At 36.0% G+C, this 13,714-nt stretch overlaps 1 protein-coding gene across 13 annotated transcripts in view; it reads left to right on the top strand.

Moving 5' to 3' along the window:
• The window catches only part of DOCK9 (dedicator of cytokinesis 9), a 128,813-nt gene that overhangs the window by 36,977 nt on the left and 78,122 nt on the right, over window positions 1–13,714 (top strand). For all 13 annotated transcript variants that reach the window (XM_056328226.1, XM_056328221.1, XM_056328229.1 and 10 more), the window contains exons 3-6: window positions 6,834–6,923; window positions 8,560–8,642; window positions 9,764–9,833; window positions 13,394–13,489. In XM_056328226.1, coding sequence (XP_056184201.1) covers window positions 6,834–6,923; window positions 8,560–8,642; window positions 9,764–9,833; window positions 13,394–13,489 — 339 coding nt within the window. The remainder of the gene's footprint in view (window positions 1–6,833; window positions 6,924–8,559; window positions 8,643–9,763; window positions 9,834–13,393; window positions 13,490–13,714) is intronic.

Below are 13,714 nucleotides of genomic sequence, written 5' to 3'. Positions count from 1 at the left end.
TTAGAGAGTAGTTTGGGCTTCATGTGTTCTCATCCACATATGAAAATTTGAAGGACTGCCAAGTAAGACTTCTTACAAAAGGCAGTTGTATTGCCTATGAACATTATGTAATGATGCTAGTGTTCAAATCCCAAATCACTCATCATGAAGCCCTACACCAGGTGTTGGCTTTGGGACTGAAGAGCATGCATAGGCTTTATCACCCAGATTCTCTTCTACAGTGTGGCCCTTCTCTATCAATAGGAATGAAGGATACTTCTGCTAAGTGTACTCTAATTGACTAGTTCACTTGCTGGGGGTCGTTCTTGTGAACAACTCTGAATTATCAATGGAGAAGAAACAAACCAATCAAGAATATCCTCAGGCATTTTGTTTGAGCAGTCTGGAGGGTGTCTGAAGTATTTAATTGCTGTTTCAGATGGCCTCTTCTGCAATTCTTAATCTCAGGCCTATATGAATGAAGCTAGTCCATAGCTCTGTCTGATGCTTTAAAGGGAATGACTGAATTTTGTTCATAAACTCTAATGCCTTTTGTCATCCTGTGTTTGGATTCTGTGGCCAGATTTTCATCAAGGCAGTCATTAAAGTGTGTGTTACATCAGAGGATTTCCTTCAGGTAGTCGCAATTTTCAAATATAGTCAAACTTCCTGTTTCTTTATCCATCAGCAGTGTAGTATCTGAACACATTTTCTGGATTTCCCCCATATGGTCTTTGGCAGAGTCTCATTTTATACTTTATTTATATGAAGACTGGTTTGTACGATCAGACTGTATTATCTATCAAACTTTTATTACCTTTTAAGATTTGCTGGCACAAACTTACTATTGTATGCATGACTCTCCAATGCTACTTTGATCTGTCTAGCTTGTTTTCAACAACACAATGTGTTTAAATCAGTTGTTCAGTGTATTAAGAAAATATTAACCAAGTCAGAGAACAGAAATCCCTTATGTGCTTTTTTCCCCTTGTGAAACCTTTTAACCTCGTGCAGTTTTCTGTAATCATATTTACAGATTCAAAACGTTTAGTCTTGATATGGTTGTGAATATTGTTTGAATCATTTAAATAATGGTGTATTTTCTGTATTTGCTATTCTGCTGCTTCACATAGATATTTTTTTCCTTTTTCCTAACTTGTTGCTGTCACACAATGTGTGGGCAGCTCTTGGGTAAGCCTTGGCTCAGATTTTGTTACTGCCCTTATCCCCCACATGATGAATTTAAAATACTGAGCTAGAGTATTTAGAACTACCTGAATATGCACTTAAAAGAGTTTATAGGTGGAAACTCCTACCATTGTCTAAAAAACCTGCTCAAGCCATTTCCTCTTAGAGCATTCAGTTTTTATTTTTACCACGTTTGTCCTCACACTTAATTTAAGTGGATTACAATCTGAGAATGCCTTCCTAAAAAGGAAGCCAAGCCCTGTTAATTTGTAATTACATTAAGAGTAAGGCAGTTTTGTAACCAGCATGGCCTTAAGGGTAGCACTTAAAATGGCACTGAGAATATTTACTTTTCAGCACTAGATACCACTTCTACAACTTTCCATAGATTACAGAAGCTACGTAGTTTCAAAGAGGCAGATTGATACCCCTATAGAATTTGCGCTAAAGTTGAAATTACTTTTGGAGAAATTGGAGGTAAATGTTTGTGATTAGTTTGGATAACTTCTTTTTTTCAGGTAATGCAGTTAGATAACTGAAATGTAATTTAATAGGTGGATACTAAAGAGATACCTCCTCCTCTACTCTGCCCTGGTGAGGCTGCATCTGGAGTACTGTGTGCATATCTGGGCTCCCCAGTTCAAGAGGGACAGGGAACTGCTGGAGAGGGTCCAGCAGAGGGCTACGAAAATGATTAGGAGACTGGAGCATCTGCCTTAAGAGGAAAGGCTGAGAGAGCTGGGGCTGTTCAGCCTGGAGAAGAGAAGACTGAGAGGGGGTCTTAGCAGTGTTTACAAGTATCTTAAGGGCGAGTGTCAGGAGGATGGGGGCAGGCTCTTTTCAGTGTTGCCCACAAGGGGCAGTGGGCACAAAATGCAGCAGAGGAAATTCCATCTGAGTATGGGGAAGAACTTCTTTACCTTGAGGGTGACAGAGCCCTGGAACAGGCTGCCCAGGGAGTCTCCTTCTCTGGAGACATTCAAAACTTGGCTGGACACAATCCTCTGTAGTCTATTGTAGGTGAATCTGCTTTAGCGCAGGGGTTTGGACGAGATGAGCTCCAAAGGTCCCTTCCAACCCTGATGTTCTGTGGTTCTTAACAGGAAATACTTATCCCAATATAGTATAAGTTTACTTGTAACTAAGAAAATGTGGGTGCATTCCTACCCAATATAAATATGACATTACAAAGTTATCCCACTAATACTTTGAAGGTGCCTAGCTTAGACATTTTCACCTTTGTTAGTTTTGGGTTTGAGCCATATGGATTTAACACACTTTCACTTAAAGCTTTTGGCTTTTAGTTAAAAGGAGTTAAATACCTCTGAAAGTAGATAATACATTGGCTTTGCAGAAATAAAAGCAAACCTAGGTCATCCTACAGGAAAGCACATCTTGCATAGAAGTAACAAGCAAAAAAAAAAAACTTCAATTGAAGTCCTCATTTTAGAGAGCACAAAGTGAAACGGTCAGAATAAAATAACATATTTTGAAATGTTCAAATAAATTTCACTAAGTTTTTTCTTTTAAAATCTATTTTTTGTTTTTCCTTGAGTCTTTAGCCAACTATTCTAAATCAAGGCTTTAATTTAGTTTGGAAGTCACCTTATAAGACATCTTCTAACACTTCCCATACAACTGATAAGTCTCTTCTGGCATGTAGTAGCTTTAAGGGCATGGTCTAACATACAGCGTGCCATCTTTTATTATTGACTCTTTTAAAACAATTTTTGTCACTTCTTGAGCATTTGTCTCTCTGTAACATCATCTAAAGTAAGGATAACCTGCATGCGTGACTGTTGAATTGTTAGCCTGTACTTTTCTCCCCATTTTTGCTGCATTTTGCACTATTTTACCAGTAAGATAGAGGACTTTATGAATAACCTCCATTGGATATATGTATTTTATAGATAGATATATATATTTTTAAAAAAGTACACTGTTGTGGCTTTTTTAAGAATTCCTTTCCCAGTAGTTTGAATGATGATAATTTCAAGCATCCTAAAGGGATGTTGAGGGTGAAGTGGTTTGGGGAGGAAAGTTTACTAGCTCATATTAAACAGCCAGCACTGGAAAGAGCATGTGAAGAGGAAAAAATAATTTTTACAACTGGTGTTGGCAGTATGTATGTGGTTTCAGCAGCAATATTTTGTACTTTTTGTTCACTGTAGCTGCTGAAACCTGTTCAGGGTAAGACTACTGTCACTAGGTGGACATCATCAGATTTACAGAGAAGGAAGGAGAACCTTATCAGATGACAGAAACTGCTTGAACACCTCCAAAGTAGAGAGAAAAATATAAAATAACCATGTTAAAAACACAAGAAGGAGAAAGGCAAAAGCTAAGCAATAACAAATGAAAACGGACGTGTCTGAAGACAAGTCAAATGGTTTTGGGGAATCTTGTCTGTTGGCTGGCTTCTGTCTCACACCTACATCTACTGTAGTCCTTTCCTCTAAAATGTCTGCATGTGGACCTGTTGATCAGTGTAGAATTGCTGAGGAAGATACCTTCCTACACTGGAAATTTAAGATACGTCATTATTTTTTGCCATGAAAATGTAGGTGGTGGCACCTTATGTCCCTGAATGAGGTGAATGATTGAGAATGACTTCTTTGTGTGTGATTTACTTTTGTTTTATTTTATTTTATTAAATATTTTATATATAAAATAATTACACATGCTTATTTCTCATCTTGATAGAGCTGAAGACTGATCTTGTTGATTCATACTTTGCAACATTGACTTTTGTATAAACTATGATGTGGAAAAAGGCCCACTTTAGCTACGTATTTATATGTTTATTTTAGATGCATAAGTACGCATTGTACTAAGACACCAGACTACAAAATACTTGGCTGTATTTTGGCAGTTATTTAGTGCCACCTGCAAGCATGTTTGTCTTAAGAACCCTACTATTGCTTTGCCTTAAAAGCATGCACAAGGAGGACTAAGATGACTCAGAAAAGTGCATGCCAGATTTTAATATCAGTAAAATATATCATTTTTTTAAACCTCAGAATCAGAGCAGTTTGCTAAAACTGTCAAGCATGAAAACACCACCTAGCCTGAGATAAGTGAAATGGGAAATAAAACTTCAAATTGGTTATACATTCCCAAATCCCACATAATGTTAAGTCTCATGAGCAAGCACAACCTTGTGACAGGAAAAAGTCTGGAAATCTGAAACGATATCCATTGCAGTCTGTACTGATTATGGACAGGTTCACCATTTGTATTCCATCAGGTTTTGAGCAGCAAGTATTCCTTGGCTGTGAGACTTGGTGAAATGTCCTTTCTGCTCTGGTCTTCTCTGAAACCTTAGCACATAATACTACTATCCTAAATCCTGGGACTCACTCAGAAAGTAGTCTTTAAATAAATAAGTAAATACAAGAGTCTGTTAACTGTGTGCTTCAGTAATGTGTGTGTGAATCCTGGCTAGTGGTAAAAGTGGTCTTCCTTAGTTTGACAGCATAGTAATTAGAAGTTTGGGGGGTTTTTGATCATCTTTGAGAGCACGAGACAAACACTTTGTAGTTCCTGATGCTGCCGTAAATCAAATGATAACTCAAACCCAGACAGTTGAAACATTTAACTTCTATGAAAACATAGTTGTGAAGAAAGTTTGTGGAGTAGACAACCCTTCCTTCCTAATTTTTCTTTTGGAATATAATGTATAGGTGCATGCTTGCATTTTAAAATATTTTTGTGCTGTTGCTTCAGTAATTATTTTTAGGTGTCTGCTCTAAATCAAAATATATTGCTCAATCAATTTCTTGATTAACTACTGCAGCTGATGGATGAGCTGAGAATGAGTCAGCATGCATTAAGATAGTCACTAATATGGACAAAATCGACAAATTAGATTTTTTCTCTGTTGTCACTGATCTTGTTACAGTACTAAGATAAAAATCTTTTTATATGTGAAAGAATAGAGAAAAAACTTAATATCATATTGATAATTGTGTAGCAGGATAACAGCAGCAGATGTTCTAGGAGTATGTACTCTGCTAGTTCAGTTTTACTGAGTTTTGCTATAGTGGTTAGACTTCATTCATGAGTTCATGGCTTTCCTGTGAAAAATACCTGAAAAGACGCCACTCTAATCTCTGTTGGTTTGGTTGTTTATTTTTTAAATAACAGTAACTTTTAAAAAAGCAGTCTACCTGTATGATTATAGAAAACACTTATATTACATATATTAGTTATGTATTATATAAACTATAAATAATTTCCTATCAAATATCAGACTATTGCAGGTTGAGAAGAGTATCTAGACATTCTGGCCTTTAGCTCTTATAATATAGCTTAATGCTCTTAATTCTGTAGCTTGTGAAAACAAATGCTTTAAACTCAATATGGTTTGAAATAAGGAATATGTTTCTAGAAAAATTCATTCTTAAATGCTGCTAGCATATGAATGACTATCTTCTTGCAGTTCGTGGGATTTTTTGTGTTTTTTAAAAACTGTATATTGCAAGATGTATTGGTCCAATGACATATTTTTTGGTTTATGGTTTTTGCTTTTAATATCTCCCCACCTCTCCTACCCAAGCAGTTAGCATTGTTACTTTTCAGTGAAGTCCTGGACTAGATGAATGACTTGACCATGAGTATGGGATAATTCTTTTTTTCTTTGAATCTTGACTGTACTTGAATATTCTAACTTCAAATACCCTCCCCAGATAATGGGATGAGGCTTTGGTAATGACAGAAATAACCAAACTCTCAACAGAGATAAGGTAATGTACTTGTGTACCCTTTCTTTTTTGACTGTTAGTAGGTGGAGTTTTTTCATGTTTTTTTGTGATCCTTCCTGGTGCTGCAACATGTGGAGTATAGGTAGGAGGTGAGGGATCATAGCCCCCTTCTGGTCCAGGCTATGCAAACTCTCTTGTCTGCCTCTGACCGAAGCTGTGAGATTCTTTTCCACATGGTGCAAAATAATTTTGTTCCTGTGTATTTATTTTCATCTGTGGCCCAGAAGATTTTCTAAGCTTTTAAAGTACCCTAAGGCTTGCTATAGTCCTGGTCTGAGAAGCAGAATTTCATGGTCATGGAGAGATTTCTTGCTCTCTGGCAGCCTTTCTATGCCTCTTTGAACTCCAGTATAGAGTAGGAATAAATTCTGACTTGATAGGCTGAAGTGCATGCTTCAGTGATCCCAGCCTTCTTTTTAAACCTTCAGTTTAACAGTGCAAGTTTCATTTTTTTGCCAGCTGAGATCTGAACTACTCATTTTGGTGTGGGTTTGTTACTTTTTTTGAGTAACAGGTTTTATTATGTGTTGTAGTAACACTAATATCTGTCTTCAGAATATTGGAGTTATGTTGTCACAGTGGAATTATTTTTATTGGTGTTTTCTTGCCGATGTTAACAAAACAGAGGAAAACACTTTTCTATGGCATCTATTTCTTACTGATTCCAATCTTGCCCTTGCTATGAAGGAAGGAACACGTTGCTGATCTTTGAACGAAAGTAAATTCTCATTACTTGGCTCTTCTGAAATGGTGTGTTCACAGGATGTTTTCTGCTGTCTGGTTTTTTTAGATGTCTTAAGTGTTTTCTGCTTCTGTCTTAGTTGTAGTGATACAACTGAGTGTTGCTATGTGTCATCTTTCCTTTAATTGCAAGTTTCTTACATTGTTTTTGTTGTTTATCAGACAGCATTATTGAAGCGGCAGAGTCGATACATTCGTTCAACAGTTCCTGAAAATGCAGAGAAGGAAGCTCAAAGCTTGTTTGTAACTGAGGTAATACTGGAATTGTATGTGGCTGTGTAATAACAGTATTATATTTGAGTTGTTTTTCTTCTGCTTCATTTATTTAAAAAAACGGGGGGAAAAACCTGAAACTTTTAAAAATATTTACTGCCACTTACTTGTCAATGATTTCAAGGGAAAATTTCCAGGAAAACCTAGTATTTTTTCCATCAATGGCTGGAAAAGAAGGATTACAGGATAGCTTTGAATTACTTTGTTTGTGTAACTGGCTTTTGCAGATGCTTCTCTGCCACCTTCTTCATGCTTTGGGCTTTCCCGGATGAGCATGGGTGATTTCTATATATAAGTATCGGGAGCAACAGTAAATCCAGAATGAATTGTTGTGTCTTTATTTCCAGATAAAGTGTTTCGCACAAGTTGTTCTTAGTTTGTTCATAATTCATAACTGTAATACTTGTAGAGGCCAAAATTCATTATGACTGCTCCATTTGTATGCAATATATAGAAGAAACATCCTCAGACGTAAAGTTTCTCATAACTCCTTGCTTATGTTGGCATACCCTTGGTTCTGACTGATGTAGCATTTCATTCAGTGTCTTGTTGAAGCCTTTTAGGAATGAAAGGTTTACAATTTTTTGTCTTTTAATACTATCTACTGGTTTTCTACTGATATACTTTGAGCTGGTATTTTAACTTCTGAAACAAAGGAATGTCGTAATTCTGAGAAACCTGAAGGAGCTTCAAATAGCTGAATCTACCTTGAACCTCAAAGTGATTTATCCGCAGTGATACATACCCTTAATACCTAACCTAAACAGTTCTAAGATAAGGTTCTAAGATAAATTTGAAGAAGACAGACAAGGAGGGAGGAGTGTTACAGGTAATTCATGAAGTTTAATGAGTTTCTGCAGAAACGATTGCTTGGCAAGTACTAACTTTGTATTTTGAAATATAAAGAAAATAGTTCTGAATTATTAGATGCTATGTTTGTGTACATGTAAGTGTATTTGTGTGATACATTAATTTTTGTACCATACGATTGCTGGCAACAGATTTTGTTGGTTTTATGTCAAAGCCAAGATAAATCAGTACTTTTATGTTGTAGCAATATGAGTGGAGTAAAATGGTATTTTCTGTAATCTAGACCAGAGCTTAATGACATAATTGCTTTTCAACATCTGCAAGTATACAGTTTAAATATTAATTTAATTACACTAGAAGTATAAATTTAAGGTAAAGATGTTTTTTAGTTTCTCTGTATAAGTGTGAAATTGAATATGCTATTTTAATAATATATCTGTATTTTAATGGTGTTTTCTAAAGTTTCAGTCATGCTTTCAGCTGCAGCAAAACGCTGCTTTAACTTTTCAGACAACTGAAGATGGTTAATCCAGATGCTGAGTGTATTCACCATTTTCTGGTTTTATAAAATACACATCTGGCAGATGATAGCATCCCACTGAAACATATCGCTTGTTGGAAAAAGCTGTATTGCACTAGACTGGATTGCAAAAGAAGGGAAGTGTCCAGAATTTTCAGAGATTTGCATGTAACCATGATAGTTCATAAACAGCCATAATTTAAGAGGGTTTTTTTGTGTGTGAGTCTAGGGAATGCTGTTAATCCCCTTCCAATTAATATTGATATTTGGTTTTCATTAAAACAGTGCATCAAAACCTACAATTCAGACTGGCACGTTGTTAACTATAGATATGAAGATTACTCAGGAGAGTTTCGACAGCTTCCAAAGTATGTATGTTATCTAGTGGTATAATAAAGATTTTGCATTGGTGAAGGAACTTTACCTGTATTTAATATATTAATACCTTTATGTAATAAATACATTAATATGTAATATGTAACTTGAAATATGCTGTATCAGTGTTTAATTGTCAGTAGAGATGATAAAGATTCGTTGGATGGAATTTATAATGATGAACTCAAAGATGTAAAATCTTGTTAAACCATTTTCTGGAAAGATACCATAATAACACTGCCTTATTAATAGGCAGATCAAAACAAGAAGTTGTATCATTGTCAGTGTGAATGTACGTATGATAAATAAAACAGGCTAATGTTTAGACGAAACTAAAATGGTGATATCCTGTTTTTGTAGCTTCAAAGGCAGCTTTTGGAACACTCTTTAGGAGCTTAGGGAATAGAACTTAACCAAGACGGTTAGAGCAAGTGTTTGAACTAGTGCAGATTTTCACAGGATGATTCAAAGTAAAAGCCTGTTCTACATGTATTACAGAGTTTCTAAACCATCTGTTAGAGAAATCTTTTCCAACTTCAGATTTTTTCAGGGAGAGTATACGGATTAGACCCTTCACTTAAAATATCTGAGAGTGGCTCAATACTTTGAATCCCACAACTCTGGAAGATCTATGTCTTCCCTACCTACTCTCCTACATCTGTCAGTTAAGAAATAGTTTCCTTTCCCTGTGAAAAGTTCCAGTATGCTCACAGGTTTTGTAGAAGTCAGTATCTGGTTTTTACTTGCCTTGAACAAAACCCACGGTAGTCAGCAGGAATTTAAACACATTGTCCGAACAGGAGCCAACAGTTGCAGGTATGAATTCTTGCTTCTAAGATATTAGGAGTGCAGTGAATAGGAAGGCATTTGGTTCTCTTCAGTTACACATAGGGACAGTGACAATCAGAACAGAAAGATGACTGTGGGCAGATGTGCAAATTAGGAAATTTGTTGGCTGAGAAATATATTTCATGAAAAATACATGCTTTTACTCTCTGTTATTCTTGTGGGTTTTTTCCCTTCAGTTAGGAAAATAACATCTTTATTTTTGCAGCTATAAAATATGTAATTAATCACAAAATTTCTAGTATTTTAGAAACTTTTTCTTTCCTAGTAAAGGGACAAAATCAGAGAAGCTTCCAGTTCACTTATATGAAGTGGATGAAGAAGCAGATAAAGATGAGGTGAGATAATAGTAATTCCTTACTTTCTTTTGCTTTCGGTAGAACATGTTGGGTAAGAAGAGTTTACAAGTTGGGTAACCAAGTGTTGATGTCAGTAAATGCCAATGGAGATTAGCTTGAACAGCCCGATAGGTAAAATAACTGCATTTGTTTGCCAATCTTCTTTCACATAGCCTTGTACTCCTGAGGTCTGTCACATGAGTAGAACAAGTTTTGACAGATGGTGAAATTGAAGTTTTAATGCGTGGTGATCTATAATCCTTCAGCTTTCAAAAAATCTGTCTTGCCTTATACTGTTACTGTGTAGATGGATATATATAGGGAAATGTTTCAAGCAGTTTAATCACAAAGTAGAGTAAAACCATAGATGAATCTGCTCCAACAATGTCAGTGCACACACTTAAGCATGCATGACAGTATAGCACACAGTGTGAATTAATGTTGATTTGTTACAAACTTGAGTATAGGATAAGACCTGGAGATCCATCATGGAAACAAAAGCTAAAAAAATGAACTAAAACTCTCAAGGTATTTTCTTTTTTTGTCACTGGCTTAGGGAGACCATAGATCTATAGCCTCAAGCAATTTTCAAGTACGTTTCAAAAGTCAAAGACTTTTTTTCAATAACTGCTCCTGTTCTTTTTGTGATTTTTTTTATGCCACGCCCTATTTCAAAACAGTGTTTAAATACCAGTAGTTTTTTTTAGAAGTACTTGAACTCTTGTGTCACAGAAAAGAATTAAAACAAAATAATTGTTTTTTAGTTTTTACCCTTTTACAATTACTTCGCTTATAAATTCCTCGTATTCAGAACTTATGCATATGAAATAAAAGTAGTTCCTTACAAGTTTTCCTGGATTAAATGTGAAAAAGTAGTTCAGGGAGTGCATCAGGATAGGTAGATTCCTGAACAGATAGTCTCAGGATGCCATTTCTCCAGTGCTGCTGTTAATCTGCAGTATGATATTTGGGCAAATAAATTCATGCGTCTGTATGCAAATCTTCCTATTTGTAAGATGTGAATAATTATGATTTCTATTTATACTGAAGTTGAAAAGACTTGGCGTTATTTACTGTGGTAGCATTTCTGACAACAGAAGTGTTTTAAGAAACAGTGAGCTAAACATGAAAAAAAGTTAGGTGAAGATATAATTGACTGATTGTGACTCGGAGAAATACTTCTGGCTAGAGTTAGCTAAACACTGAAAAACTATAGCTTGGCTGTTGTCAGGTGGTATGTGTTTTACTAGGAAGTGTAAGTGGAGAGGACTTCCTGTTTCCTTCTGCCCAGTTTCCTGTTAGAGCAGGCAGGAATGTCACATCTCTTTTCAGGGGTACAGCCACTGGAGAAGAGGTCTTCTATTCTTTCAGGAACTTAAAATATAAACACAAGAAAAAAGCATGCTAGGAAGAAAAGAGAGCTTAATGGGAATAGGGTGGGGGCACCATAAACTCTTTCCTTAAGGGAAGAATTAATGCAAGACGTTCTTCTGTCAAGCACTGACATCTTTGTATGCCAAAAAGCATGTATACAAATGTTAGATTAAAAGTTGTTTGGTCTTTTTTTTGCACTTTTGTTTGTGTGTTTAAGCAAGCTGATTTGTTTAAGAGAATGGTAGAAAACAAAAAGCTGCAAGTGATTGAAAATTGGAGGAAAACCAGATAAAGATTAGTTTAATCTTGCATTGTTAAAAAAGAGAGAATACCTTTCCAAAACAAATTTGCGCTATCTGGCCATCAGGTTGATGTTTGTAAATGGAATTTTTAAATCAGCCTGGGGTATGGGATCAAGATATGAAGTTGGTTTTGTTGAAATAGTTGCTGTTGAAGTAAATTTTGGAGCAGAGTTTGTGGGAAAGATCATTAAAAAAGTGAAGCACAGTGTGCAGCAGTAATAATAAAAGTGAGGAAATTAACTTACCAGTTGGAAACAGGAAGTATGTTTTCAGTGTAGAAGTCGGGTGTTAACTGAGTTGTGGGTTCCTTTGTATTAACAGATGGTCAGCTGGAAAGTCAGTAGCTTTTTGGCTCTGTAAGCAGGAATTCTGCCTGACAGAAAGAAATGGTGTAACTAGAGAGGCCCAAATGACAGTCAGGTTTATTGTTGGAAAACAGTATGCAGCTCAACAGAGCTGGGAAGCAGTGCATCTCAGAGGCTTGGAATTGGAAAAAGAGTTTAAATAGAGCTATATTTTAATTTTTGTTGATACAGGTAATGAAGGAATTCTTAATGTCAGGTCTGTCTATATGGATGGTTTGTGAAATTACAGGAAAACACTGGTTGGTTTGTGCCAAGTTTTGATGATAACTCATCATCTTACTCCTGTAAAAGATGGTTTTAAACCATCCTTTCCGTGGGGATAACTCCCGCCACTGGAGGTGGGGAATCGTACTTGGAAACCCAGTGTTTTAAGTTGTTTCTGTGTCCTGGTGGTTGTACAAGAAAAATGTTTATCTAGAATAACAGAAGGGGGTGGGGACTAATGACTTGAAAATATGAAACAAATAGACTGTTTTACTTGGACAGTGAGACCTCCTGGGCCATATGAAAATGTACTGAGTGTTTTTGGTCTATGCTTCTGGGGCGTTGTATCAGATGCTCTGATAGTTGGTGACCATGTCATCCTCATGGGGCCTAACTTCCATAGTGTGAAGCTGACTAGAATTTTTGAAGAAACGGATTGATGCGTCTTTTGACTTCAGTTTGCACTTTTTTTGAAGTTCATGTGCATATGCATATGAATATGCAGGCTAGGCAGAGTAAATAAGTTGTAAATGAATAGTAACTTTTTACAGAATGTTCCTTAATTTAGTTCCGGAAACTAATTCATACTATTGCAAAATTTGCTTTTACTGTTCAGTTGTTGAACTAATGACTCTATCCCCAATATGTAATTACTTCTTGTTGTATGTTCTGTTAATAGCCGAGAAAAGGAATTAGAAAAAGTAGTCAAGGCATTTGAGGAAGTTTTGTGGTTTTGTTTTCAACTGGATACTTAATTTATTATCCTAACATTCAAAATCAGCTATCAGGAGTATTTCTGCTCTAGATGGCTGAAAATCTTCTACATGTCTAATGCATTGATGGTTTTGCTTTGTCAAAATGGGTTACATTAACTGGAAACTATGGTATTATCATATTGGTACTATGCCAAAGGATTATTTGAACTGGTGATCCAATATTTATTCTGCGGCAATTATAAATCTCTCATTTTGATTGGTTTTGATAGTAGAGTGCTGCTTTTTGGTAGTTGTTAACATCCTGTGTGTTTTAATGTAGTTATTCTGTTCCATCAACTGGCAGATGGAAGTGGTATACAGGCAGTGGGTGTGATGTGTGATGAATGCATTGGGTCTGCTGTTTTTGAACTTGCCACTACTGGCAAGTTTGGTCTTTTCTCTTTAGAAAGTTTTGATTCTGATTTATAGAAGGGCGGATCCAATTCAAGAAATTGAGTTGTAGTTCTCTGTAAATTCTTAAGTAATGTCTTTGAAGTAAAACATAGAAAGCAAAATAGTTTGAGAAATCTCGATTCAAGTTTCCCTTTCTTCATCTTCAGGATGCAGCATCTCTTGGGTCTCAGAAGGGTGGAATAACAAAACAAGGATGGCTGTACAAAGGCAACATGAATAGTGCAATCAGTGTGACAATGAGAGTAAGTTTAAGAATGTCTTATGGGTGGTAAAACCTGAGCACCGATATTAAATGTCACTGTGCCTTTGAGAAGTCAATTTGTATGTGGTTTACTTCTAAAAAAATAGTGTGGGATGAAAGAGGGAAGCCTGTACGTAATTTATATCTGTGAAATCTTAATTTCCTTTTATTGTACTTGAATCAGAAAAAATGCATTAAAAATCCAGTATATGGGAGAAGTCCAGCT

The sequence above is a fragment of the Falco biarmicus genome, chromosome 2 (assembly GCF_023638135.1).
Source record: "Falco biarmicus isolate bFalBia1 chromosome 2, bFalBia1.pri, whole genome shotgun sequence".
NCBI lineage: Eukaryota > Metazoa > Chordata > Aves > Falconiformes > Falconidae > Falco > Falco biarmicus.
Note: the sequence above shows the minus strand (reverse complement) of the source record. Positions and strands in the feature narration are given on the sequence as shown.